The sequence below is a fragment of the Budorcas taxicolor genome, chromosome 1, assembly GCF_023091745.1.
Source record: "Budorcas taxicolor isolate Tak-1 chromosome 1, Takin1.1, whole genome shotgun sequence".
Taxonomy (NCBI): domain Eukaryota; kingdom Metazoa; phylum Chordata; class Mammalia; order Artiodactyla; family Bovidae; genus Budorcas; species Budorcas taxicolor.
Window position 1 is genome coordinate 45,517,034 of NC_068910.1, and position 26,750 is coordinate 45,543,783.

Sequence of the window (26,750 nt, forward strand, 5' to 3'; positions counted from 1 at the left end):
ATTTACATTTACTCTAAATCCATATAAAGTTTATATTTAAGAATGGGGTGAGGTGAGGGATCTAACTTCAGTTTTATTCTCCCCCCTCAAGTTTTATTCCCCCCTACTCTTTCTCACCTGACCTGAAAGCATACTCTTAGAATATACTAAATTCCCACATGTACAGAGGTTTGTTTGCAAACTCTCTTCTCTTCCACTGATTTTATTTTGGTAGAATTTTTATTTGGTAGAATAAAAAAATACTGGAGAAGGCAATGGCACCCCACTCCAGTACTCTTGCCTGGAAAATCCCATGGATGGAGGAGCCTGGTGGGCTGCAGGCCATGGGGTCGCTACGAGTCGGACTTGACTGAGCGACTTCACTTTCACTTTTCACTTTCATGCATTGGAGAAGGAAATGGCAACCCACTCCAGTGTTCTTGCCTCGAGAATCCCAGGAACGGGGGAGCCTGGTGGGCTGCCGTCTATGGGGTCGCACAGAGTCGGACACGACTGAAGCGACTTCGCAGCAGCAGCAGCAGAGTAAAATATCCTCATCTTTTTATTCTACTTTAATTCCCTTCTTTGCTATTTTTGTGCATTTTCCTTTAACATAATAGTGTCAGTCTATAAAGCATGACACCCGCCCCTGCCAAACAGTCCCCAAAAGTCCACTGGTGTTTTGACTGGGACTGTAATGAGTTTATCTACTTATGGTTTTGACTCATTTGCAGTACTGTGTGCTCTCATTCAGGGATATGGTTTATCAATACACTTGTTTTATAACTTCCAGTAACATTTGAAAGTTTTCCTCAACAAACAAGCTCATTTTAAAGATAATTTGTAATGTTTGCTGCTACTGAGAATGAGTTCCTTTTCCTGTTTTCCAGACAGATTTCTAGATATATAAATATTGGAGTTTTTAAGTAGAAAATAACATCTTCAAATAACAATTTTATTCTTTTATTCCTCAAATGTGTATACGTGTGCGTGTAATATTATCTTCAATTATTTTTGTCATCTTACTACTTTGCTCAGGATCTCTAGAGAAGAGCTGGATAAGAGAAACAACAGCAAGCATCTCCATCTTTTTCCTAGCTTTAATGAGAGCATCTTTGGAGTTTCACCATTGACTATTGTCAGGGTTAAAGAAAGTTTCTGAAATATGTCTTTCATTAAGTCAAGTTAGTTTCTTTTTATTTTTAGCCTGAATTTTTTAAAAATCAGGAAAGGGGATTGAATTTTATTAAATGCCTTATTAAGGTCTATAGAACAGAGTTTTTCTCACTTGTTTTCTAAAGCTTAATCAGCTTTACATTTGAGAATATATCTACGTGGCTGAAGTATATTACGAAATGACAGGATTTAATTTGCTAATATGTTGTTGAGAATCTTTGCGTATATATTTATATGTGATCTAAGGTTTCTTTTTTGTGTGGGTTTCATGGCTGTCTTGTTATTAAAGTGAAGCAGGCATCATGAAATAATTTCTTCTTTCGTCTTTTTGGTGGCTCAGTGGTGGGGAGTCCACCTGCCGATGCAGGAGACACGAGTTCCATCCCTGACCCGGGAAGGTCTCACATGTCGAGGAGCAACTAGGCCTGTGCTGTAGAGCCTGAGCTCCACAGCAAGAGAGGCCACCGCAGTGAGCAGTCCTCGCACTCGACTAGAGAAAGCCCACACAGCAATGAAGAGCCGACGTAGCCAAGAATAAGCAAGTGAACAAGTTTTGTCCCCATCTTCTTAATGTTCTGGAACAATCTACACAGGAGTCACGCACTTCTCAAAGGTCTGAGAGCACTCTCCCATAAAACCGTCTGGGACTCTGCCTTTCTCTAGATGTTTTATCACCTTTTTAAGGTGCTTCCAACCTACTGTGGGAGAGGGGCAGTTGGAGGCCCATAATCAACTTTCATGCCTGGCATGTTCAGTAGGCATGAGAATGCAGAAGGGTCCTGGGCAAGATTTAGGCCTTTACAAGAGGAAGTGTGGCTTCAGATGGTTCAGATATTTTTCTTAAGATCACTAATATCTTTGTCTTCCTTTGACTTCTTCAATTTTCTCCTTTTTCTCTGTTCTTTCCAAGGTTCAGTTCAGTTCAGTCGCTCAGTCGTGTCTGATTGTTTGCGACCCCATGAACCGTCGCACGCCAGGCGTCCCTGTCCATCACCAACTTCTGGAGTCCACACAAACCCATGTCCATCGAGTTGATGATGCCATCCAACCATCTCATCCTCTGTCTTCTCCTCCTGCCCTCAATCTTTCCCAGCATCAGGGTCTTTTCCAATGAGTCAGCTCTTCACATCATGTGGCCAAAGTATTGGAGTTTCAGCCTCACCATCAGTCCTTCCAACGAACACCCAGGACTGATCTGCTTTAGGATGGACTGGCTGGATCTCCTTGCAGTCCAAGGGACTCTCAAGAGTCTTCTCCAACACCACAGTCCAAAAGCATCAATTCTTCGGCGCTCAGCTTTCTTTATAGTCCAACTCTCACATCCATACATGACCACTGGAAAAACCATAGCCTTGAGACGGACCTTCATTGGCAAAGTAATGTCTCTGCTTTTTAATATGCTGTCTAGGAGAAGGCAATGGCACCCCACTCCAGTACTCTTGCCTGGAAAATCCCATGAACGGAGGAGCCTGGTAGGCTGCAGTCCATGGGTTCGCACAGAGTCAGACACGACTGAAGAGACTTAGCAGCAGCAACAACAGGTGGGTCATAGCTTTCCTTCCAAGGAGCAAGTGTCTTTTAATTTCATTGCTGTAATCACCATCTGCAGTGATTTTGCAGCCCAGAAAAATAAAGTCAGCCACTGTTTCCACTGTTTCCCCATCTATCTGCCATGAAGTGATGGGACCGGATGCCATGATCTTTGTTTTCTGAATGTTGAGCTTTAAGCCAACTTTTTCACTCTCCTCTTTCAGTTTCATCAAGAGGCTCTTTAGATACCCTATCAAATGATGATGCCCTTCCTGGACTCAACCATTTTCCACTTTAACAGCCCCTGTTCTGCCTGCTGCCTGAAGTGTCCCTTCACTCCCTCCTGCCTGATGGACCTACACTCAGTCAAAGGTCAGACTGAGACAACTATCACCCTAGAAAATGCTATGGACAGAGGAATATGAAGAACATTTCATTGCCAGGGCAGAGTAAGGGCTCCCATGTTGGGTTAAGACTCATTTTGCCTTAGTGACTCAACCTGCCCTTTTCAAGAAAGAGAGTTAAAGGGAGTTCCTGGTGGTCCAGTGAGTAAGATGCTACGCTCGCAATGCAGGGTGCCTGGGTTCAATTCCTGGTCAGGGAACTAGGTCCCAAATGCTGCAACTAAGTTCACAAGCTGCAACTAAAAGATCCTGCATGCCTCAAACAAGACACGGTGCAACCAAATAAGGAAAGAAGGAAGGAAAGAAAGAGAACTAATACTGTCTCACTGTGGAGAGACTGAATATATTAATACAAGCAGACAATGGCCAGACATCTACGACAGCAGAACTCTAACCCACAGCCTCAGCCACCATCAGCTCAGGAACTCAAATGACAAACACCTGTGGCAATCAGCCCAGCACAGTCAGGACTTGACCATAACTCCCAGCTTCACTATTTTTTGTCCCCATTTTCAACTGGACCAACTACAGAAAATCAAACACGCTCCCCTAGTCAATTACATGGGATGCCCCTTTTCTAGTTAGCCCACCTCCAATTCCCCCAGCCCACAGCCTCCAACAGGGCATCCCTTAAGCCTCCCCTTGTTCCCACTAGGAAGCTTTCCCACTTCTCAGTCTGCCTTGAGGTCTGAAAGCAAATGATGCTACCGAGTTCCTTGCTAGAGCAGTCTCTGAATAAACAGCCTCTGTTTGGGTGATCTCGTTTGGGTGGTCTTATTTTCACACTGCTTGCCTATGAGGCCTCAACAAAGGTTGAGGGTGATCTAGGTGAAAGCAGCTGGCCAGTGCTCTGTGAGAGGTAACTACTAGGCCCCAGAGCAGCTTTCCCTTATATTAAAACAGGTCTGGGTGGCTGCCTCGAAAAAAAGGGGAAATCTGCTCAGCGGGTGGGTGGGTGGGCTGGATGGTGTCTGTGTATGAAGAGCTTCTATGGACACCAAGCCAGAATCTTTTTCTCCATGAGCAGGGCCCCAAGTTTCCAGCAAGCACCTTTCAGTCCTTACGTGGACAGGTCCATTCAACAGATAGGGGCCACATGGCAGGTACTGTGTGGCCCCTCCCAGCCTGCCCAATGCACGTCCACCATGGGACAGGGTCCAGCTCTCCCTCCTAGCCCACCCAGCAGAGACACTGCCTCAGGCCTCCCTTCAACGCTGGCCTCTTTTTCCCTGGGGGGTGTGTGTGTGGGGTGGAGTGGGTGGGTGTGGGGGATGTGGATGTGTGTGGCTCCAAGCCCAGCTCTGCCCAAATCCACAGAACTCAGTGGAGCCCCAGCCCCACCTCAGCTACCTTCAGCTGAGAACAGCTTCAATTTGGGGTACAGTCCTCTCTATGTGCTGGACCTTATGCCTCTGAAAATCTTTTTTTCTTAAATACCCTTAAATTTTTTAATTTTTTCCAGAGGACTGAACTTGAAGGCAGCAGTTTGGGATTCAGGCCTGGGCTTGGCCACATAATGGTTAGCACCTGACAAATGCTTCTAAGTACCAGCTAGAATAACCAGGGCTTCCCTGGTGGCTCAGACAGTAAAAAATCTGCCTGCAATGCAGGAAGACTGGGTTCCATCCCTGAATTGGGAAGATCTCCTGGAGAAGGGAATGGCAACCCACTCCAGTATTCTCACCTGGAAAATCCCATGGACAGAGCAGTCTGACAAGCCAGTCTGTGGGGTTGTAAAGCGGTGGACATGAGCAACTAATACAGATACACATAATAACCATGGGCACTTACTGAGCAATGACTACGTGCTAGGCATTGTGATCACGTTTACATGGATCAAAGCATTTGACTTCAGCACCATCAATGGTAAGTGTGATGACTCTCCATTCCACACACGAGGCACAGAGGGGTTAGGTGACTTGCCCAAGGTCACCTAGCTGGTAAGTGGAAGGGCCAGAATTGAAGCCCAGGTGGGAACTGTGTTATCAAGTCTTAATCCAGGACCATCACTCAAAGGCACTCCCACTGCCCTCCCTGCCACTCTGACAGCCCCTCTTCCTCTAGTCCCTCTGGGTTCAGAGCTGATGACGAGGCAGGGCCAGTTCCTGGAGTGTGAGCAGCCAACTGACTCTGGCCAAGCACAGCCACGTGAGTTTGGCTTCCTGCCTGCTGCTCTTTGCTTGTTAAAGTCTGCTCAGTGTGTGAACTGTGTCTTTTCTGCAGAACCTGAAACTTCATCTACTTTTTATCCTTTTCAGAAAACACTCTCAGCCTCAGTGCTTGCTGGGGCTCCTTGCCCCAGGCCTCCACAGCCTTCACCTCTGGAATGAGAACGACATGCCAAGGGAAGCAACCAGCACGGGATGGTGAATCAGGATGTTCCCACCAGCCTTAGAGAGGCTGCCAGGCCAGGAGCTGAGATGGGTCTGCAATATGGGGATTGTGGTCTGCTTAGCTGCGGATGAATCAGCCTTAAGGAAGAAGCTGGCTGAGGGGCTCTGTAGAGACCATCACTGGCGGAACCTCAGACCTGATTCCATTCCTCAGCACGCCACTCCTGCAAGGCTAGTCCAAGGAAAATGACGGTGTTTCCAAGCAGGAGAGGAGGATGATTCACAGTCTTCCAGATAGAATCCCAACAATCCCCAAGTTCTGAAAACCAAAAGCCTTTTCAGTTTTGGTGCCAAAACTCATGTCCCACTCAGAGCGAATACACATCCGTTTCAGTGCAGACATGCCAGTGTGTCTGGTTACTGGAATTCAGACTTTGGAGGGACTTCCCTGGTGGTCCAGTGGCATAGACTCCACACTCCCAATGCAGGGGACCCAGGTTCTATCCCTGGTCGGGAACTAGATTCCACATACTGCAACTAAGAGTTTGCATGCCAGATGCCACAACCAAAGATCCTACATGCCACACCTAAGACCCAGCACAGCCAAATAAATATATATATATATATTTTTAATTCAGATTTGGAATCACATCTGCCTTTCAGTGTTTGGGAATGGGACTCTGGACCTGTAATAATATATCAGACATCCAGTGGGATGCTAAAGGTTTATATAGATGATTTCCTGAATGCCTTACAACCACCCCAGCCTATGATCCTCATCCTACAGACTAAGAACTCTTCAGCCAGTGACCAGCATACTCACCTAACCCACAGTGTTGCCTCAGCAACTCCTGGTCAGTCTGGCACAACTCTTGCAACCAAGCTACAGCCCGAGGCCCCACCTCCCTAGGCCCCTTTTCCTTCTTTCCCCAACAGGAGTCAGGTCTGCACCACTGTCTTCCTGTGAAGAACAGGCTAAAACTCCTTCTCCTTTCCTAAGGACAAATTTGACCTTGAGTTAATTTTCCAGCTCCCTTTCCATGAAGGCTAGATAAAGGCTCAATGTCAGCGGTGATACTCAGCAAAACTGTGGATGGGTAAAAACGACCTCTGATCTGGACTGGAAGGACCCTGGGTGAACAATGAACTGTTAGGACACCACAGCGAGGCCTCCCTGAGCACAATGGCTCCTATGCCGGGGCAGCTTCCTTGAGGGAACCTGGGAACTTGCCTATTCGCTGCTTAGAAGACGATGGGCACTTCCCTGGTGGCTCAGTGGCTAAGACTCCACCTCCCAAAGCAGGGGGCCTGGGTTCAATCTCTGGTCGGGGAACTAGATCTCACATGCCACAGCTAAGACCCAGAGCAGCCAAATACATCCCTCCAGAAAATATACATATATAAAAAAGATAACGGTTCCTATGGGGCTCCTAAGCCAAAGCGGCTCCCACAACTAGCTATGGGGGTGTCACCTCCTGAGCAATCACGTGGGGAAGAGAATGGCCCCTGAGCCGATGTGCGGACTCCTCCTGTGGAAGAAGTCACGTGGTGCGGCCGTGCCAGCCTGCTGAGCATCTTGTGCAGCATCCTCCTAAGCGACTCCCACACCGGGTGTACATGGTCTGCTGTGTCTGAATGTCTAGTGAAGCCTAACCAGACCCTGGCAGACGCTCCTTTTCCTCCTCACAGCCCTCTCCTCACCTACTTCCAAGCTTTCATCCCCCACAGATAGAAGTGGGGCACCCGTTCCGCATCAGGATGGAATGCAGCCAGCCAGCCTGGCTTCCCAGGCCTCGATGCCTCCTCTCTGCCGTGGCTCCTCGGCTGACAATCAGGATGAGAGGGCATCTGGGTACTGGCTGCTGGACCCTCTTCCTGCCCACCAGTAAAACACTTGACCAAGATATTTATAATCATTTAATGAGTGTTCCAAACATACCCTTCGTGGGGCTACAGGTGAGTTTCACGACAGTGGAAGCTGATGTACATCCACACCTACCCAAACGGCCACAGCATTAGCAGCAGTTTCCAGAAACCCAACACCAACCAGAAAGATGTCAAGGGGAACAGGATGATCACTCAGCCAAAGAGGTTCTTTGGGATCCTTACTCTCCTCTTTCTCCTCCCAACTCAGGCTTTCTCCAGGGTATGGACGTTCAGCATGGGAGAAGAGGGTGGGGAGGCCCCATCACACTTGTGCAAAGAGGCACTCTGAGAACCCCACACCTCAGATGCAGTGAGATGACCCAGAGACAGAGGTCTGGTCAATAAATAAATAATTCCCAGAAGCCACCCCTGGGGTCTGGCGGGCCCAGGGTCTCCGAGGCAGAGGAGCCCCCACCCCAGGAGGCCTGGCCAGGCCGCTCGCTACGTGCTGCACACCAGCACGTCTGCAAAGGGTCCCAGCAGTGTCTTGTTGAAGATGCAGCGGATCCACACCAGGTAGGTAGTGAAGGGCTTGATGTTCTCCGTGAAGGTGTGGTTCTGCAGGGCCAGCATGTAAGGCACGTAGGTGTTCTCCCCCTGCTCCTGGAGCCACACCTCGTACTTCACCTCCCTCACCTTCAGGTACTTGAGGTTCCACGGGATCTGCCAGGAGACGGAGAGGCGGGCCTCAGAGGCGCCCTGCACCGTCGCCTGGCACCGCGCCTCCCGCACCTTGCCAGGGTACAGGCTGACCGTCCACTTCTGCTTCCTTGGCCCCAGATGGCCCTTCACCACACGCCGTATGGTTTGGATGAGCGATGGGATGTCCACCTTGGTGTCCTGGTAGATTCGGAAGAGCCACTCAGGGTTCCTGCAACAGAGGTGCCGGGGGACCTCCCGGCTTTGCAGGATCCGGGCCTGCTCGGCCCGGTCTAGGTGGGCGATGCCCCCTTGGTCCCAGGGCCGCTCGGGATGCGTGACTGTGTTCTCTGGCATCATGTTCTGCCAGGCTATGTACTGGAGGTCCATGCCAGGCAGTGTGGCCAGCGTCTTATAAGGGGTGTAGTGGTCAGGGTTGACAGCATAGGGGAAGAGCTCCACCACGGCCGCCCCGCGGGGCAGGAACAGGGCTGTGACCAGCTGGGCCCCGTGCATGCTGACCAGCATGGAGGCGTTGCTGACCAGCCGCACCACGTCTGCAAAGGCGTGGTCTTCCAGGGACACCGTCACGGTCTTCATCTGGAACTCCTGGGCCAGGGCCAGCAGCAGCTCTGCCTCATTCAGGATGAGTCTGTTCTGGGTGCGGCTGAACACCAGGATGTACTCCTCGCCCAGGGGGCCCCCGGCCTGGCTCACATTCAGCTTTTCCATCAGGAAATGAGCAAACTGTCGGATCTCGTTGCCGGAGACCAGGATGTTGGCCTTCGGGCCCTGGGGCTGGACGAAGCCATACTGGTACCAGGTGGTGACCTTGGAGAGGCCCACAAAGGCATGGGAGAAGCAGAGCAGCCGGCCCAGGGCCTTCAGCTGCGCCCGCAGGAGGGGCTGCTTGGGGCTGAGCAGCTTATAGAGGTCGAAGTGGGCACCCTCTCCCCAGCCCTCCATGAAGAAGAGCCGGGCCTCGTGGGCCAGGCCGGGGAACTGCCGAAGGGTGTAGAAGAGGGGCAGCAGGTCGTCGTGGAAGACGTGCATGAGGTTGTCGGGGTTGAAGCGGTTGGCGATGAGCGCCACGTCGGGCACAAACACGGGCTTGGGCATGAAGCGCAGGGCGGCGGCAGGCAGCTCCACGAAGTTGAAGTACTGGGTGTTGTGGTCCTCCACGGTGGACAGGTCGAGCAGGGCCGGCTGGAAGCGCCGCGAGCCCAGGCTGGGCAGCATCACGGAGGCGTTGCCGTGGAAGAAGATGAACTCCTCCGCCTCGCTGGAGTAGCAGAGCCACTTGAAGCGGCAGAGGCGGTCGGTGTGCGTGCGGCCGGTGCACACCATGTGCGTGCCGCCCTCGGTCAGGATCTGCAGCGCCTTCGGGTAGTCGATCCGCAGGCCGGGGGCGGGGTCGGCAGCCCGGCGGCCGACGGCCAGCTCCTCCTCCAGGGAGGCCGCATGCTCACGCAGCCGCACATGTTTCCAGAGCACGGCCGCCAGCACGGACACCAGCAGGGCGTTGAGCACGGCGGACAGGTGCATCCTAGCGCCGCCTGGGGCCCTAGAGAGACGACGGGCCCGGGGAAGCAGCTTGAGCCTGGCCGGCTTTACCCATCCCTGCGGGCTCCCGGAGGACCGGCAGAGGCCTGCGGGAGGAGAGAAGGAAAAGGAAAAGGTCTACATGGTGTGTCTCCAGTCACCCCGAGCACCCGCCCGGTGCCAGGCGCTGTGCTGGCCTCCGCTGAGGCACTGGATGCTTGCACCGTTTTGCACACTTGAAGATCTGGTAGGCTAAACGTGCTTAGTCACTCAGTCGTGTCTGACTCATTGTGACCCCATCGACTACAGCCTGACAGGCTCCTTTGTCCATGGGGATTCTGCAGGCAAGAATACTGGAGTGGGTTGCCATGCCCTCCTCCAGGGGATCTTCCCACCCCAAGGATGGAACCCAGGTCTCCCGCATTGCAGGCGGATTCATTACCATCTGAGCTACCAGGGCAGCCCAAGAATACTGGAATGGGTAGCCTATCCCTTCTCCAGGAATCTTCCAAACCCAGGAATTGAACTAGGGTCTCCTGCATTGCACGTGGATACAGGAATCCGCCTGGTAGGCTAGACCCTTCTTCTAAAATGTTCACCCACTTCCCTCCCCTGCTGCCTCCATGGGGGAGTACAGATCCTTGCACCTGGCCTTTGGGCTTGGCCACATAACTTGCTTTGGCCAATGAGGTGTGAACAGACAACATATTCAGGGGCTTGAAAGGTGCTTGTGTGACTGTCTTTGCCCTCTTTATACCTAGGATGTTGCTGTGAGAAGAATGTGATCAGCTGAACTTGCTGGTCCCGGAGGAGAGAGCTATGTGGGGAGCACAGCTGTTGCAGCCATGCCGGGTGTGGCTCGGCTGACCCCCAGATGTGTAACTGAGGGAAGACTGTCAGAACCACCAGGCAAACCCACCCGGGACTGACAAGCCCGGGCAACAGAGACATCTGAGGTGAACAGATGCCTCTTATCGTATGTCACTGAAACTCTGGAGCTGTTTGTAACGAAACACTGCTGCAAAGAAAGCTAACTGCTGTGCGTAAGAAGCCTCAAGGAAAATCCCCATTAGGGGCCCAACCTCCCTGGTACTGCCAGGGAAGGACTTCACCTTACCATGGGCACAAATGGGATGGGAGGCCTGTGACTGCCGGTCTCAGGCTGCACACCAGGACCCCCGTTATGCCCCATCTGGGACTCATGCACAGGGATTTCCTATTTGGAAATCAAGCCTGCTGATTTTTATGAAAAGATGGGTAGAAACTTGTCCCCTCACGGGTCCAGTAAGAGAACTGTGTCTGAGTCTCACCACTGACAAGGGTTCTGTATGTGGAGGCATCACCTCTGAAGGGTTAAACTTCCTGTCCCGCGTACTCTTGCCTACAGGGAGGCCTGGCTGGGCTGCGGGCATTTGCTCCCATTTTCCCCCGCTACTGGGAAGGGTATCATACTTGCTCTGAGGCCCAGGACTGTTCAGACAGCCGAAGAATGGGACTGTTCAGTCCTCATGGAAACAGGATGGGTGACACCTGACACCAGCCATGGGGTGAGAACAGGGCACCTGCTTAGCTGGCTTCTGACTGCGCCTTCAGTCAGCCCTGTTCACCTCCAGGGCAGCGCCTCTAAGAGCCTAGAAGCCCTGCAGCTAAGAAATCTGCTTAAGCATCAGTGTTTCTCAGTCTTTTCAAAGCCATGTACCCACTAATAATAAAGAAAACCTCTTTCATGTCTCAAACTGATCCGTAAAGTGCAGCAACCCCTTCCGCCAAGAATCTCTCACGCACAAAACTCTTCTATATTATCTGCTCCCCAAGACAACAAGATTTCATCAATTTCTACTTTCTTTAATGAATTTTTTTTTTTACTTTTTGGCCATGTCATGCAGCATGCAGGATCTATCTAACCTGTACCTCTGCAGTGGAAGTGTGGAATCGTAACTTTTGGATCGCCAGGGAAGTCCAACTTCTACTTTTTCTGAAGTTAGTATTTTATATCTATATCTGTATATATAAAATAATAATGTTGCATATACTTTTCCAAATATATGTGTCCCCATCTAGAAATTCTCCACCCAGCCTCACCAGCTAAGGACTGCTTTGCTATTAGGTTGAACCATGTTAAGTTGCTGATACTTGACAATTTCTGACCAGTGTCCCATGGTCCTGCCACTATCCTAACCACCACTGTGTTAAGGATATATATATATATATAGAGAGAGAGAGAGAGAGAGAGATTGTACTACCAAGGCTGCTCGAGAGCGAAAACCTATGTACCCAGTGTAACATGATTGCAGCTGGAGTTCTGACATCTCTCTAGGAGGTAAGAGGAGAAACCAGGAGTCAGAAAGAGGCCAAGAGGACAGATAGTTAACTCATCCTTAGGATGGGGAGAGGAAAAGAACTGAGGAAGCAAAGGCAAGGACAAGAAGAGTTTAAGAAGATAATGCAAAGGCAGGGAAGGCAAGGTGTCTCACTGGGGGCTGGTGAGACCATCCTGAGAGCCTCCGCTCAGATCTGGGCCAGAGGACTGAAAAGAGAGTCGTGACTGACTGACAGGTGGGAACGCCAGCAGGAAGGACAGCTGGGACATATGTATCTTTCCATGCACATGGGACTCCTGGCTCTGGCCAGTGGGGGAGCGGGGCTGAGCGCAGCGACACCACAGCAGCGATGAGCACAGTCAGCACTCGGATTTTGATTTCTGAACAACATTCTCCACTAAAAGGAACCAGGGCTCCTTGGAGAAATAACTGCTTCCAGGGCCGGGAAAGGAAAATTACAAGATGAGCTTAGAATATCTTACAGTGCCAGAATGTAAGGAAGTTCTCAAAAAATGATGGGAACATATCCAAAAGATACAGGATCCAAACTGAAGGAGCTCCCAATGGCTGAATCTGGGACAATTTGAGGAACAAAGTTAAAAAGCAATAGTAATGGATTATATAACCCATAGAATAAAATAAATACCCATGAGTCAATATTGATATGAATAGATAATCGAATAAATAGGAAGAAGACACAGATCTTATAGTAGAATGCCAATTAATAAATGTAGAAACAATAATGGAAATAGAACATCACCAGTTGGCAAACATCACAGCGATAACTGTTTCAGGCAAGATTCACTGATGGCTGCTAAAATTAGTGGGTACAAGTATGGTGAGAAACGAAACCTGCACAGTCTCTTAAGTACCTCCCTATGAGATACATACTAACTTCAAAAGTAAAAATAGAAATTTTACAGCAGAGCAGACATCGTCTGAGCCAAATAATCACCATTAACATCACCAATAACAATACTGACACCATGTACCTCTTAATATAATGTGCTGAGGAGGGTACCTCATTTCTGGAGCCTTCCTGCCCAAAATAACATAACTTCGATCTATATTTCTAAATGGGGAAAACTTGGCTCTAGTTCCGGTTCTGGCTCTGAAGGCGGTGTGTTAATTTTAATTAATATTAATTTTAGTTAATTAAGCTAATTTTAGTTAATATTAAGATTAGTTAACAAAGAAAACATAAAACACAAATTGAAAGATATTCTACAAAATACCTGATCAGGACCCCTGCAAGAGTTAAACATCATAAAAGAGAGGGGAAGACTGAGGAGGTCCAGACTGGACGAGAGGAAGGAGACATGACAGCTGAATGCCATGTGGGGTCCTGGGTCAGAAAAAGGACATTAATAGGACAGCTGGCAGAATCTGCATAAGGCTCAGACCTCTGTTCATTTCCTAGTTTTGATAATTACACAGCGGCTGCGTAAGATGTTAACATCAGGGGAAGCTGAGTGAGGTGTTTTTGTAACTTTCCTGTAAGTCTCAAACTATTAAAAATTAGGTAAGAAACAAGAGAAGTGAGTTGAAAGTCACTCAGTTGTGTCCAACTCTTTGTGACCCTGTGGACTATACAGTCCATGGAATTCTCCAGGCCAGAATACTGGAGTAGGCAGCCTTTCGCTTCTTCAGGGGATCTTCCTAACCCAGGGACTGAACCCAAGTCTCCAGCACTGCAGGCTGATTCTTTACCAGTTGAGCCACAAGGGAAGCCCAAGAATACTAGAGGGGTTAGCCTATCCTTTCTCCAGTGGATCTTCCCGACCCAGGAATCAGGGGTCTCCTGTGTTGCAGGAGGATTCTTTACCAATGGAGCTATCAGGGTAGCCCCCAAATAAGACAACATAAGTATTTATATGTAAAACAACAAGTACGTGGTTGGTTCTAAAATACTCCAGCAAAAAAGGCATGTAGACAGGTGAAATACAGATACTGATAGTTAAAGATGATGATGGAGTCTTTTTTTGATTCTCTTTTGAGTTTGTCTGACATTTTGCATAGAAAAAGTTTAAAACGAAACCATAAAGAATAAAATAAAATGACTATTACAAAATGACAGAATACTGGAAAGTGGATGAGTAATAAATTAATACTCAAAAAATAAAGCTGTGTCTGGCGAGACAGGAGGCAGATGGGTGTAGCACAAGCTGATGCATGTTTTGCTCTGATCACAGACAAGAGCGGCTTCCAACAGCAGCTAAAGCCAAAACAGACACACCCAGGGAATATCAGAAAGCAAGACTCCCAGGAAATGAAGAAAGGAAGACCACCTCCAAGCTGAGCAGGCAGCTTGGCCCCCGAGTACTCACAGCATCTCTTACGAGCATTCTGCTACCTGGCCCGCCCCTGCGGTGAAAGACAGGCTTGGCAGCAGGTAGGGGTGTGGGCAAGGGGCCACGGGCAAAAAGAGGACCAGGGGGCTGTGTGTGCCGCAGCCAATCCCAGTCAAGTCACTGAGGTTGGGGGCCTTGGGACAAAGCTTATGGGAACCAGCAAACATGGGGGCCTTGTGGGGCTAAAAGGCAGCCAGGCAGAGACCACCCTGGAGCTTGGGGAGTGGGAAGGACTGTTTCTAATCAGATGCTACGTCCTCCACCCACCCTCAGGCCCTGCCCACAATGGTACTGACCGAAGGCAGGACAAATACAGACTGGCCTATGTGGACCTCTCATGCACACGTCAGGCTCTCCCATGGGAGACCCTTCCAAGAGGGAAAACAGGAGGGAAGGTTTGCTGGGAATGGACAGGACATTTTCTGATAAGCAGTGTGGTGGATAAAGCATGGAGCCCTGAGGGTCAGACTGCCTAAGTTTTTACCACTTTTCCAGTTACAGGCCAGGGGGCTTGCACCAACACCTGATGGGGCCAGTCGCATAAACCCCCCAATCCCATCCTACCCAGATGAGACGGCCCTGAGCCATACTCTCCATGGGCTTCCAGAGTTCCCTAACAGATTAAGTGGATTACAGAGTTGCCTGCAGTGGGAACTGGCCTTCTTCCCTGCCCTGTCTCTCTTCTCCACTTCCCTGTTCATGTATGCTGCAATCAAGTGCAAATAATCTACTTGCACTTGAATCCATGTCTCACGATCTGCTTCTGGGGAATGTTAATTAACACGGAATACTATTGCATTTTGCCCCAGTGGAGACAGATGGAGGGCCACCCTTGCATTTTTCCCTGCTGTGAAACAGCTGAAGTGTGGTAGTGAGAATGCCAACAAGAACTAGGGCAGTCACTGCTCATTATAAAGTCCTGCCAGTCTGTTCCCTGGTTCCCCTGTGTCTGTCCACTCTCAGCTGCCTAGCAGCAGCCTGCAAATGCCAGAACAGAAGGATCAGGCAAAGGCCTCAGAAATGTTTTCAAAAGATAACAGATGGAGGCAAAGGAGACATTAACCAGATCCCTGATTCTAAAGAAGCCAAAGTTCTCCCCAGTCCTGTCTGCTGGCTGAGGAGATACAGCTTTTCTGGACCGTACAGGCTGCTGGAAGAGGAGGGCAGGGTCCCTGTGGCCACCCCCCATGGAGTCCTGTTACAGAGGCAAATAAATGAGGCCTCAGTTGGCCTCCGAGACACCTTCTCTGATTGTGGGGGAGAGGGCTGACTACAGAGCTGAGTTGTTTGGAAATAAATTTGCATGGAAGAGACAGTCCTTCTTGGCCTTATAATGTGTGCTGAAGAACACTCTTGAGAGTCCCCTGGACTGCAAGGAGATCAAACCAGTCAATCCTAATGGAAATCAACCCTGAATACTCACTGACAGTTGAAGGGCTCAAGCTGCAGCTGCAACACTTTGGCCACCTGATGTGAACAGCCGACTTACTGGAAAAGACCTCATGCCGGGAAAAACTGAAGGCAAAAGGAGAAGAGAGTGGCAGAGCATGAGATATCTGGATAGCACCACTGAGTCAACGGACATGAACCTGGGCAAACTCCGGAAGACAGGGAGGGACAGCGAGGCTTGAAGTGCCGCAGTCCATGGGGTTGCAGAGTCAGACGTGACTTAGCGACAGAACACCACCACAAATCCCTAGCTTGGATGGTGTCTTCAGCACACCTGTCTAGGCTGGGGGTCCCAGGAGGGAAAGAGCCTGTCATCCAGGGGGCAAGCGCTGAGAAGATCCCCAGAGGAACCCCTCCTGAGGCCTGGAGGCAGGGCCGTGGTGGAAGGCTGTGCCCTGAATCGTTCATGACGTACATCCCTAGACTCCTTCCTTCACTCTCCTGATGACAGGCTGTTAGATGTGGGCAGGCCCGGCCTTGACCTGCCGTAACTACCTCTGTGGCAGAGCCAACAACCGAGCAGGCTGGACGTCGGCCGCTGAGCTCCTCTCCGCGGGCAGCGCTGGTGGGGGGCCTCCTCTCCCTTGGGTGCTGCATTTAGGACCCAGCGGGTATGTGGCACAAAGAGCTTAGTGGCTCAGCCAGGATGAAGAATGATGTGGAGCAAGAACGTTTTCCAATGGTATATTTTTAGTGTTAGAATATTTTCACCAGAAACATATCAGGTTTGGTAGATATAAGATGTTTACCTAACTTTTTTCTTTAATTTTGCTGACAAGTCAATCAATAGAAAAATGGATTCAAACTAAAAAAAGAAAAAAAATACTTTTCAAAAGAAAGGGAGTAAAAAAGAAATGAGATTTAAAACATGCTTAAAACAGCCCTCTAGAAACTGAGGCAGACAGAGAAAACCACCAATTCACCCCACCCCACCCCAAACTGCTTCCCTCAGCTCCTGGACATGGATTATCAGATTCTTACAGACAGTGGGATCCCACCTTTCCAGGATCCCACCTATTCCAGGAAGCACCGGAGGAAGGTGCTGATGCTGCCGCCACACCTGCAGACACAGTAAGACCTGCGGGGTCCCTACTATGGGGGCTCCCAGCCGAGGCTGCTCACCCATCCCTGGGTGCCGGCTCCACTCCTGGGGGCCCTGCCAGGCTCCAGACACAGGCACAGAAAAGCCGTTCACAAGGGCCCCGGCATCTGATAAGGAGTAAGAGCCCCAGGAATTTCTGGCCTCGAGCAGAGGGTGCAAATTCACATGCTTACTGAGGCCAAGAACCAGCAGTCTCTAGGCATCGTGCCCCAGAGACCAAACACCCAGATTCAAGTTCAGGTTGACGAGGACCTGGCAGTACAGTGGCCTGGTGGCACCTTCAGTATCAGTTTGCTCCAGCTGCTATAACCAAGGACTGCAGACATTTCTTTTCACACAGTTCTGGAGGCTGGAAGTCCCAGACCCAGGTGTCAACATGTATGGTTTATCTTAAGGCCTCGCTCCTGGGCTTGCAGATGGCTACCTTCTCACTTTTCCTCAGGTGACCTCCTTGTGTGCACCGAGGGGAGAGAGCTCTCTGGTTTCTCTTCTTGTTATTGGGACACCAGTCCTATCAGATTAGGGCCCCACCCTTATGACCAGGCTCCTCTGTCCATGGAATCCCTCAGGCAAGAACACTGGAATGGGTTTCCATTTCCTTCTCCACGGGATCTTCCCGACCCAAGGATCGAACCTGGGTCTCATACATTGCAGGCGGATTCTTTACCGTCTGACCTACCAGGGAAGCCCTTATGACCTTAGTTAACCTTCATTACCTCCTTAAAGGTCCTATCTCTAAATACAGTCACACTGGGGGGTCAGGGCTTTGATTATGAATTTCCAAAGACACAATTCAGTCTGTAATACTACTTTTCTGGTTTTCCAGAGAAGCCAGAAATCCATTTAAAATGGGAAATGTCCTAGTCTGTAATTTCTGGCCACTATTCCACTTGAGTGAAGATGACAGGTAGGCCCAAGGACTGGGGCTGCTAGCCTTGTTGCTGGTCCAAGGATGTGAGCTCTGGTCTTAAATGAAGCCCTCTGCTGCTGACCTGGCCAACTGTACTGGGTTCCCAACTGCCAGGACCAGCCGCTGGTCACTGGTCATGCCCCCAGGAGCAGGGCGGAGAGGCTAGGACTGCCAGCACCCACCAGACCCAGGCTCAGAAGACTGGCAGGGCCAGGCCAAGACAAGGGCTGGCGATAGTGTCTAAAGAAGGTTTTCTATTAATAGCACAACAATTTTACTTTAACAGGTTGTTCATACCCCCAACTGAAAAACCAGAGAGTTCTTGTTAATTATTGAAAAATATGCTTTTACCCTAAACGCAGCCTGGATCACTGATGCTGAATGATGGAAGCTTCCTGTCCTGCACCGATGCATCTCACGCGTCGCCAGTTAGCGAACAGCACACAAGCTCCAATAACTCAAACGCCCTCAGAGTGATCTCTCCCTGGTCCTTGCCCCTCCTAGTTATGACTACCAGAAGCAGAACATGGAACTGCTACTCCTCCAACATGTTTATGTGGGGTCCAAACTCAGATCTCCATCAATGCTACTGACAAGCCTGAACAAACACCGACAAGGCATCAGGGTTTCTGCCAAAAGCGTTTACATTTTGGCCAAATGTTGGCAGTCTCTGAGTACTCCTTGTAAAACCTAATATTTAAGTGATCAGGCATCTTTAACATTTAGTTACAAGTTCACATGCTTACACCAAAAACTTAACATGGATAATAACCCCTCAGTTTAGCATAAAGAGCAAAGAAAGGCGAAGATGCAGACGTTCATCCTCTATCAACAGCTAAACATAGTGACTCTTCTTTCTTATCAGCAAAATTTGGATAGAACTCCCAGGGTGGACCGGTGGGGCTGCGGGTGAAGCAAAAGAATTCTAGTCTGTGTTACTCTGGCACAATGGGCAAAGGCAAGCTTTGCTGAGGACAGCCAAGGCTCCAAGGCACTCAGCACAGGCGGGACAGCTGAACAGGTGGAGGTGAGTCCCACCTACCACCAACACAGAAACCCTTGCTCGCACAACTTGCTGTGACACCATCTGGCTTTTGCTTCACACCCATGGGTCACTTGCAAGTTAGAGCCCCCTGTGTTGGCCCTTTCTGGCATAACAGAAAAGCATTACTAGGCACCAATGTGGTCACAAACAGGGATGAAGCAGGAAAAGAGAATCGAGTGAGTGGCTGCTGTGATGCTCAGAACACGCCTGCACGACTGACTGCATCAAGAGGGTCAGAAGGCCACTCACTACAAGCAGCATAAAACATTCACCCAGAAGGAGGGAGAAGTGTGCATGACAGGAAATGGTCCTGGTTCAACCTGAGGCTATCCACGGAAGCGACCTGAAGGGTGGAGGGGTTTTGAGCAAGGTTTTGGAGGTGTTTTTGTGGTCGTGGGGGTTAAGATGACTGCCCCTGTTAGGTGTCCACACGTCCCTGCTGGCAATAACTATGGCAAACTTCCATCCACAGCAGACATCGCTGCGCCCAGGTCGTGCATCTGCCCACCAAGCAAGCCATGAGGTCACCCAGCTATGGGCTCCTCTCTCATCCCAGGGCTGTGACACGCAGGCCCAAAGCCACATGCAGCTGAGAGGGCAGTGCATTACAGACAGGCGCGGAGTGGGCAGCGTCAGGGACATGCGTTTCACCGGTGGAGCCCCCTGGGCTCAAGTGATCACCTGTGGGGCCCCTGCGGCGGGGGAGCCAGGCAGTGCCAAGGTCACAGCAGTCCCTGCCAAACACTCGGGGAGCCTGGAGCCCGGCATGAGTGATAAGGAGGCGAGAGGCCTCAGCGGGGGTTTTCCTTTGGCCTCATCACCAAGATGTCACCCTCATCTCCTTCCTTGCATCATTACTACCACCACCACCACCACATCAGAGCCGACATCGACTGGCCAATCATGAGGTGCCGGGTTCTCCACTTTACGTGGTGATCTTCGCTTTATAGATGGTAGAACCGAAGCCCACTGAGACCTGCCCAGGGTCCTGCAGGAAGCAGCGATGAGACTAAGGAAGGCGGGCTGGCTCCAATGTCATCTCTGTTACCCGTTTTCCTTCTTTTTATCTGGAAATAATCCCAGACTTAGGAAAAAACAAAACAAAACTGTGTGTATAGTACAAAGAACTCTCCTACATCCTTAGCCTCACCACCAACTGCTAATCTGACACATTCATTGTGCCATTTTCTTTTTTTCCAAACCTTTTAAAAATAAGCCAGAGACATCTGCCCCTTTAGTCCCTACCACTTCATCATCTGTCTCCTAAGAACGAGAACATTCTCTCGTAATCACACAAAATTGGGAATTAATATTGTTAGTAATTTGTGGTCTCCACTCTGTGGCCCAGAATCCAAGCCAAGGCGAACCCTGGTGGCCAGGTAGCAAGTCTCACTCGTCTCCCCTAATCTGGGCAGCCTCTCAGACTTTCATGGCCTCAACAGTTTCTAATGGAGTCAGATATTTTCTGGTATGTTCCTCAGTTTGGGCTCGTTTGGTGTTTCTTCATGATTAGACTCTAAATATGCACCTCTGGCAGGAATCAGAGTCTATGTGCCTAATTGTTCATATGAAACTATTCTATACAAGTGCTTCTGGGATTCTCCCAGAGGGGCAGCCAGGATCAGCAAAGATCCAGAAACCCCACTCTGTGTAGGATGCAAGGAGGAGTAGGGCCCTCTTCCTCAGGGAAAGGAAGCCCCTGGACCTTGGGCACTCCTCAAACGCTGAGGGGCAGAGCAGCAAGAGGGAGGCTGCCGCAGAGAGGGGCTGCACCCCTCTCTAGCTGAGTGGGCACACACGCATGCTGGCGATACATGCAACCTAGTCCCCGGGCTGAAGAAAGGACGTGTAGCTCCCGGCTGCCACGGCCACCAGGGCCCTGAAGTAAGGCCTGCGGAAGCAAGTCATGGGGGGATTTCAGCGTGGGAGACAGGAAGAGGACTTCTCCAAGGCTTAGAGCTGTTCTAACACGGAGGAATCAGCGACTGTAGTGAGCCCCTGCCCTGCCAGGAAGTGGCCTGGAAAATCAAGGTCAACCTGTGAGGTGGACACAGGGTCCCCCAAGGCAGTCTTAGCATCACCTGGGATGTGAGGAATGCAAAATCTGGGGCCCCTCCAGACCTGCTAAACCAGAATCCCTGAGGGAGCCCAGGAACCCGTGTTTTTAATAAAGCTTTCAGGTGACTCTAGTGTGAACTCAATTTCAGAAAGTCCTCTAAGATTTCTGTAACACTCCACAATTCTGCAATTCCCCGCTTCTAAATACCCAGCAGGGCATTTCTGTCCAACCCAGGATAAACCACCAAGGACAGCCCTCCCCGTCACAAAGGCTAGTAAATCCTCTCCCCAGCCTCTGCAAAAACGATGTTCCAGGGCAGCCTATGTTCCTGGGGCAGACTGAAAAGGCTGCCATATTCTAAGCCCCACTTTGAGAAAAGTTTCCCCAGCTCACACCTTCCCACACAAGCCACATCACTTATAATGCTGAGTGGCAAAACAAAACAAAAGCAGCCCAGTTCTCCAGGCCACAGCTAAATGGATGAGAGAGCGGAGGCTGGGCCTAAAGCAGCCACCGGTGGAGATGCCCGAGAAGTCAGATCAGGTGGTGGTGGCGGTGCTGTTACCAGATGCCCACACCTGCCGGCCTGCAGGGAGGGAGGTCGGTCTCCTGAGAAATGGACTCCTGAAGGGAGCAAGGCTGGACTGCTTCTCTGGCTCCTAACAGGGGCCACTGTCACTCCTCTCGGAAGCTCTGGGACCAGCCTAACCCTGGTAACTCCGGAAGTCCCCCAGGATGTGCCTTGATTCCTGCCACAAACCCCCACTACTGAAGGTCCCCAGGGTGTTCCTTGTCACTGGGTGTCGGTGTGAACCGGGAACAACAGTGATGGTGGCAATACAGCAGACGTGGCCCCCAACCCCTCCCTGAAGCCTAGCCCAGGGCTGAGTACCCACTGCCGAGCCAGGAAAGGGCCCTCTGTTCTGCTTTCCAAAGTGGAGAAAAGAGACAACTCTTAGCGTTAAGACTGTACTGATGGGACTTCCCTGGTGGTACAGGGGATAAGAATCTGCCTGCCAATGCAAGGGTCACGGGTTCGATCCCTGGTCCAGGAAGATCCCACATGCCACGGAGCAACTACGCCCATGCGCCTCAACTACTGAGTCTGTGCTCTAGGGCCTTTGAACTGCAACTACTGAGCCCACGTGCCTGCATGACAAGAGAAGACACCACAATTAGAAGCCACAACGAAGAGTAGCCCCTGCTCGCCACAATCAGACAAAGCCTGCACAGAGCAATGAAGTCCTAGTACAGACAAAAATAAAATTAATTAATTAAAAAAAGACTACTGACGGTAGTCACCAATGGCAGAGTGAAAGGTGTGGTTTCCTGACAGACCCTGGGTGCTGAGTATGTAGGTGAGGACCTGCAAAGCCAAACAACATGGAAAGACTGGGACTTCCCTGCTGGTCCAGTGGCTAAGACTCTGCACTCCCAATGCAGAGGGTCCGAGTTCAACCCCTGGTCAGGGAACTAGATCCCACAAGCCTAACTCCTAAAACTAAGGAGTCTGCACACTGCAACGAAGACCTGCTACAACCAAATAAATAAATAAAACATGGAAGGATTGACAGCTGTTCTGAAACATGTCAGGAAGAGGATACTGGCCTCTGGACAGGGGGTGGAGGTTAATGCTGCCACCACCTTACTTCATGTGCACCTACTATGTGCCAGTCACTACTCTAAGCCCGTTCTCTGTCCACTTCCACTTAAGCCTCAATGCAAAAGCCCTCTAATGCAAGTACTTGTGTTATCTCTGTTTTCTTTTAATATGAAAAACTAGAGCTTAGTGGAGTTAAGTACTTTCCTCTAGGTCCTCAAGCAGAAGCACTAGAATTCAAGCTTGTGCCTGATTCTGGGGTTCGCAGTAATTCAGACACAGAGGCACAGTCGGTGATGGAAAAGCAGGAAAGACCTCAGAGCTGTGAGTTCTCTTCATGCAAGAAGGGCAGAGCAGCTGTGGACAGCTCTGGAAACAAAGACCCATAGGCCCTCAGCTGTAACTTAGCAACCCAAGGCTTCTTGTGCGTAACCATTCCCCACCCATCCAGGCAAGTAGCTCAGGGAGCTGTGGTCATTCTCTCACCCAGAGGGAGGTGTGGGGCGCACAGTGGAGTGACAGTTACCCCACCCACACTGGTAATGTGCTGACAGGGTTAACCCACGTATTTAGAATGACAAAACCAACAATTTTTAGAGCTACATGAGCCCTTAGAAATTATTTGCTCCAACTCTTTATATTATAAAAGGTTTTGAGGGGCAGTGGGAGCTTGACAGGGGCCAAGATGAAAGCAGTGGGGCTGGCTTTCCTCAAACCCGCAGGCGAACCCCCTCCCCAAAGCAGAGGTCAGGCCCAGAAGAAGCACATGCCTCCAGGCCTCTTCCCAGCTTCTAGACAAGATCACTTCTTCTGCAAACCAGGCTTCCGGTCTCATCCAGATCACGCCCTTCCCTGGCCCTGCGGTCCATGATGAGAGCCGCTAGGGCCGAGAGGGCCTTCAGCTGCCTCTTGCTAACGCTTCACCCTCCAGCCTCGGCCAACCTCAGACACGGAGAGGAAGTACCCTCCGCCAGGCTGCAGGCTCCTGCCTCTTCTCCAAGCAGCCGAGGCTACCTGCTGTAACACCGGAGGCTGCCCCAGGTCACAGGCGGGCTTCCAGAACCGTAAAGACCCCAAGCAGCAGGGGAGGGGAAGTAAAGGGCTCCGGTTCTGGAGTGAGATGCCAGGATGTGAGCTCTGGTCCTGAAACTTAGCAGCTGCATTATCGTACACCAATTCTTCTTTTAAATTTTTCCACCACACGAAAAGGTGTACGTAATTAACATACACAACACTCTAAGGGTGGTGATAAGTAGATACCCAGGAAACCATCACCATAATTTATGCCATAACCTATCCATCACCTCCAAAAGTTTCCTCTGCCCCTTTATTTACTCATTTTTGTGATAAGAACACTTAACGTAAGCTCTACCCTCAAAGCAAAATCCGAAGCATATACTACAGTATTGTGAACTGTAGGCTCACGGCTGTATGCTGTGCAGCAGGGCTCTCAGAACTCGGCCCTCTAGTCTATCTGAAACTTTACACCCTTTCACCGATACCATCTCAATTTCCCTCCCTACAACCCCTGGCAACCACCATTCCACGCTCTGCTTCTATACATCTGACTATTCTACATTTCATCCTTTAAGTGGTATCATGTGGCTATTTGTCCTTCTATGTCTGCCTGGGTCAATTCTTAAACCCTGCAAGCCTCCATTTCCTAGTCTGAAAAACCAACAATTATACTGACTTCACAGGGTGGTTTTATGAACTCAAAGAGAACTCAGGCAAAGCACAGTGCCTGACAATTATTTTTGTGTAATTATTATTAACCATAATAATGCCATAACTTCCATTCACTGGCCCTGACTCCAGGCCAGGAACAATGCTAAGTGCCTGACAAGAATTATATATTTGTTCCCTATTACAAATCTATAACAGGTATTAACCAATCTCATTCCACGTTTGAGGACGTATGGTCAGAATTATTCAGAGAACTGCCCACTGTCCCACAGCTATCAAGTGGTGAGACTGGGATTCAAACCCAAGTTTGGTTTCAAAGCCTATGATGACATTTTTGGGCTCTGCCTTTCATGTTCATGATTTTATCCAATTAAAAAATTTACTAGGTGATAGACCTGGGGGAAAAGTATCCACTGACAACCAATTGAGAATAACAAGGACCTTCGGGGACTGGAACATTTGATAATTTAATTTTCTGGTTAGCTCAGTATTCACTAGAAGCCTATGTTATTGCTAAGCATTTTCTAAAGCAAGGCTCACAGCAAGAACTTGCCAGGTCAGTTTGAAAAATGCTCTGACACCTGCCACATCAAGGCCACCAGGACACACACACAGCTGCAGTCCGGGGGAATTGCACTTACAGTCCCCGGCACCCCAACCTCCTTTGCTGAGGATCCCCATTCTGCTTCTCCTCACCCTCCCAGGGCCCAAGACTCAGGATCTGATGCTCTGTCCATCTGTGGGTAAGAGAGGACTCCCCTGTGCTCCTTCCTGGCTCTGCTGGCAAGTGGGACTCAGATTTCTCATTTGTAATGTGCAAGGATGAGTTGGAGAAAAGATCTCCAAGATCCATGAGAGTCAGAGTGGGCAGCTAACTCGAGTGATACAGACCTCGGTTCCAATCTCACCTCTAACATTTTCTGTTTGATAGCGACCACAAATGCTAATATTTGCTGCACGTTCACTGGGCACCAGACACTGGGCTTCCAACTTGTAAGCATTATTTTATTTAATCCTCACAGCAACCCCGTCTTGCAAAGAAATAAGAGGTTCAGAGAGGATAAGTGACTTGCTCAAGGGCTCACACTTAGTAAATGAGAGCCAAGATCTGAATGCCCTGCACATGTAGCAGAACATATTTGGTAAATAAACCCTATTCTGTCTGTGCTCGGAGCCACCAAATCCTGAGATAGTTCACCCCATAACCATTCCCATGCCATTCTCGATTCCCCCAAAAGTAGGTTCTGAGACTTGGTTGGCATAAAGAAAGCCAACCCTAGCTGCCCACCACCTGGCAGGACTCTGGCCTGAGGGCCCTTGACCTTAGCAGAGGATATTCATCAGGAGACCGGCTCCTACACACATGTTGGGGACCGAAGCCCACTGTGTCCCTACTTCTGAGGCTATCCCAGCATTGTCAAGCAGGCGATGCCAGGCTGTCATCACCAGACACACAGTGGGCACCGTACTGAGCTCCCAAGGAGCCCAGGGGTCACCTGCGGGCTGTCCTGGTACCGCCTTCACAGGAAGCTTGGGAGGGCCAGGACCCCTCCGTGCTTCTCGCCTGGCTCCCCGCCACCCGCGCCTCATGCGCACCATCTCCCAAGCAGAAGGGCGTGGGAACCGGCTGCCGGTGCCAGCCCCGAGCTAAGGTCTGTAACTGACACCCCGGGGCCCGCGGTACCTGGACCTCGAGGGTCCACCTCCCCTCACGCTCGCCACCTCCCGCGCCTCCTTCGGCCCCAACCCACATCACTCCTCCCAGCCGCAAATCCCCCTCCACTCCTCTCCAATCCTCCGGGGAGAGGTCGCAGGGCCGCTGCTTCAATTCCAAACCCAGCTGTGTCGCGGAACCCTTGCCCTCCGTGAGCGCGCGCACCTCACCTGCACCCTACAGACCGGGCTCCACGGGGCTGAAGCTTCCAGGCCGGCCCTCCGCAGAGATGGCTTTGGGCGAACCCGTGCCCGCCGCTGCCCCGGCCGCCGGCTTGGAGCCGTGGAGGCCCAGGACGGGAGCGCAGGCTCCTCCGCGCCGTCTGGTCCGTCACCGCCGCCAGGCTCGCAGGTGCCCTACGTGCGCCTGCCCAGCTGGCGGGCCCCTCGCGTCAGCTGTGCACGTGCGCAGGCTCGCCGGTTCCACCGCCTCAGCCAGAGGCCGGACCTCTTCCTTGGCTCGCGGAATTCTGGGAATTGCAGTTTGCGTCCGATGGTTGCCGGCTCCTTCGACCCGGGGGATCCTGGGAGTTGTAGTTTGCTCCTGGAGAAGTGAAGTCGCGCTTCGTGTTTTTCAATGGTAAGTCGTGTCCGACTCTTTGTGACCCCATGGACCCTCCAGGCTCCTCTGTCCATGAGGTTCTCCAGGCAAGAATAACGGAGTGGGCTGCCATTTCCTTCTCCAGGTCGCTTGGTGTTAAGTTTATACAATTATGGGAGGCCCGATAATAAATGCAAGTTTAAACCGACAAGCAAATGTCATTTATCAAATCAAAATACTACTTTCACATGCTTTTAAAAAATATATAATACTTGGGAGGGGGGCGCGGTTCTCAGGTGTTCAGTTCAGTTCAGTCGCACAGTCGTGTCCGACGCTCTGTGACCCCATGGACTGCAGAACGCCAGGCTTCCCTGTTCATCACCCACTCCGGAGCCTGCTCAAACTCATGTCCATTGAGTCGGTGCTGCCATCCAACCATCTCAT

At 50.6% G+C, this 26,750-nt stretch overlaps 1 protein-coding gene across 2 annotated transcripts; it reads right to left on the minus strand.

Moving 5' to 3' along the window:
• Nucleotides 1-7,354: 7,354 nt before the first annotated feature.
• Nucleotides 7,355-26,184, minus strand: POMGNT2 (protein O-linked mannose N-acetylglucosaminyltransferase 2 (beta 1,4-)). 2 transcript variants are annotated; one of them, XM_052640599.1, is made up of 3 exons: nucleotides 25,937-26,184; nucleotides 15,625-15,716; nucleotides 7,355-9,636 (listed from the first exon to the last, which is right to left on the minus strand). In XM_052640599.1, the coding sequence occupies exon 3, from the start codon at nucleotides 9,530-9,532 to the stop codon at nucleotides 7,790-7,792; it is 1,743 nt and encodes a 580-aa protein (XP_052496559.1). In that variant the 5' UTR covers nucleotides 9,533-9,636; nucleotides 15,625-15,716; nucleotides 25,937-26,184; the 3' UTR covers nucleotides 7,355-7,789. The 2 variants fall into 2 exon arrangements, with proteins under 2 accessions (XP_052496559.1, XP_052496554.1); XM_052640594.1 differs by lacking the exon at nucleotides 15,625-15,716.
• Between the last annotated feature and the right edge of the window lie 566 nt (nucleotides 26,185-26,750).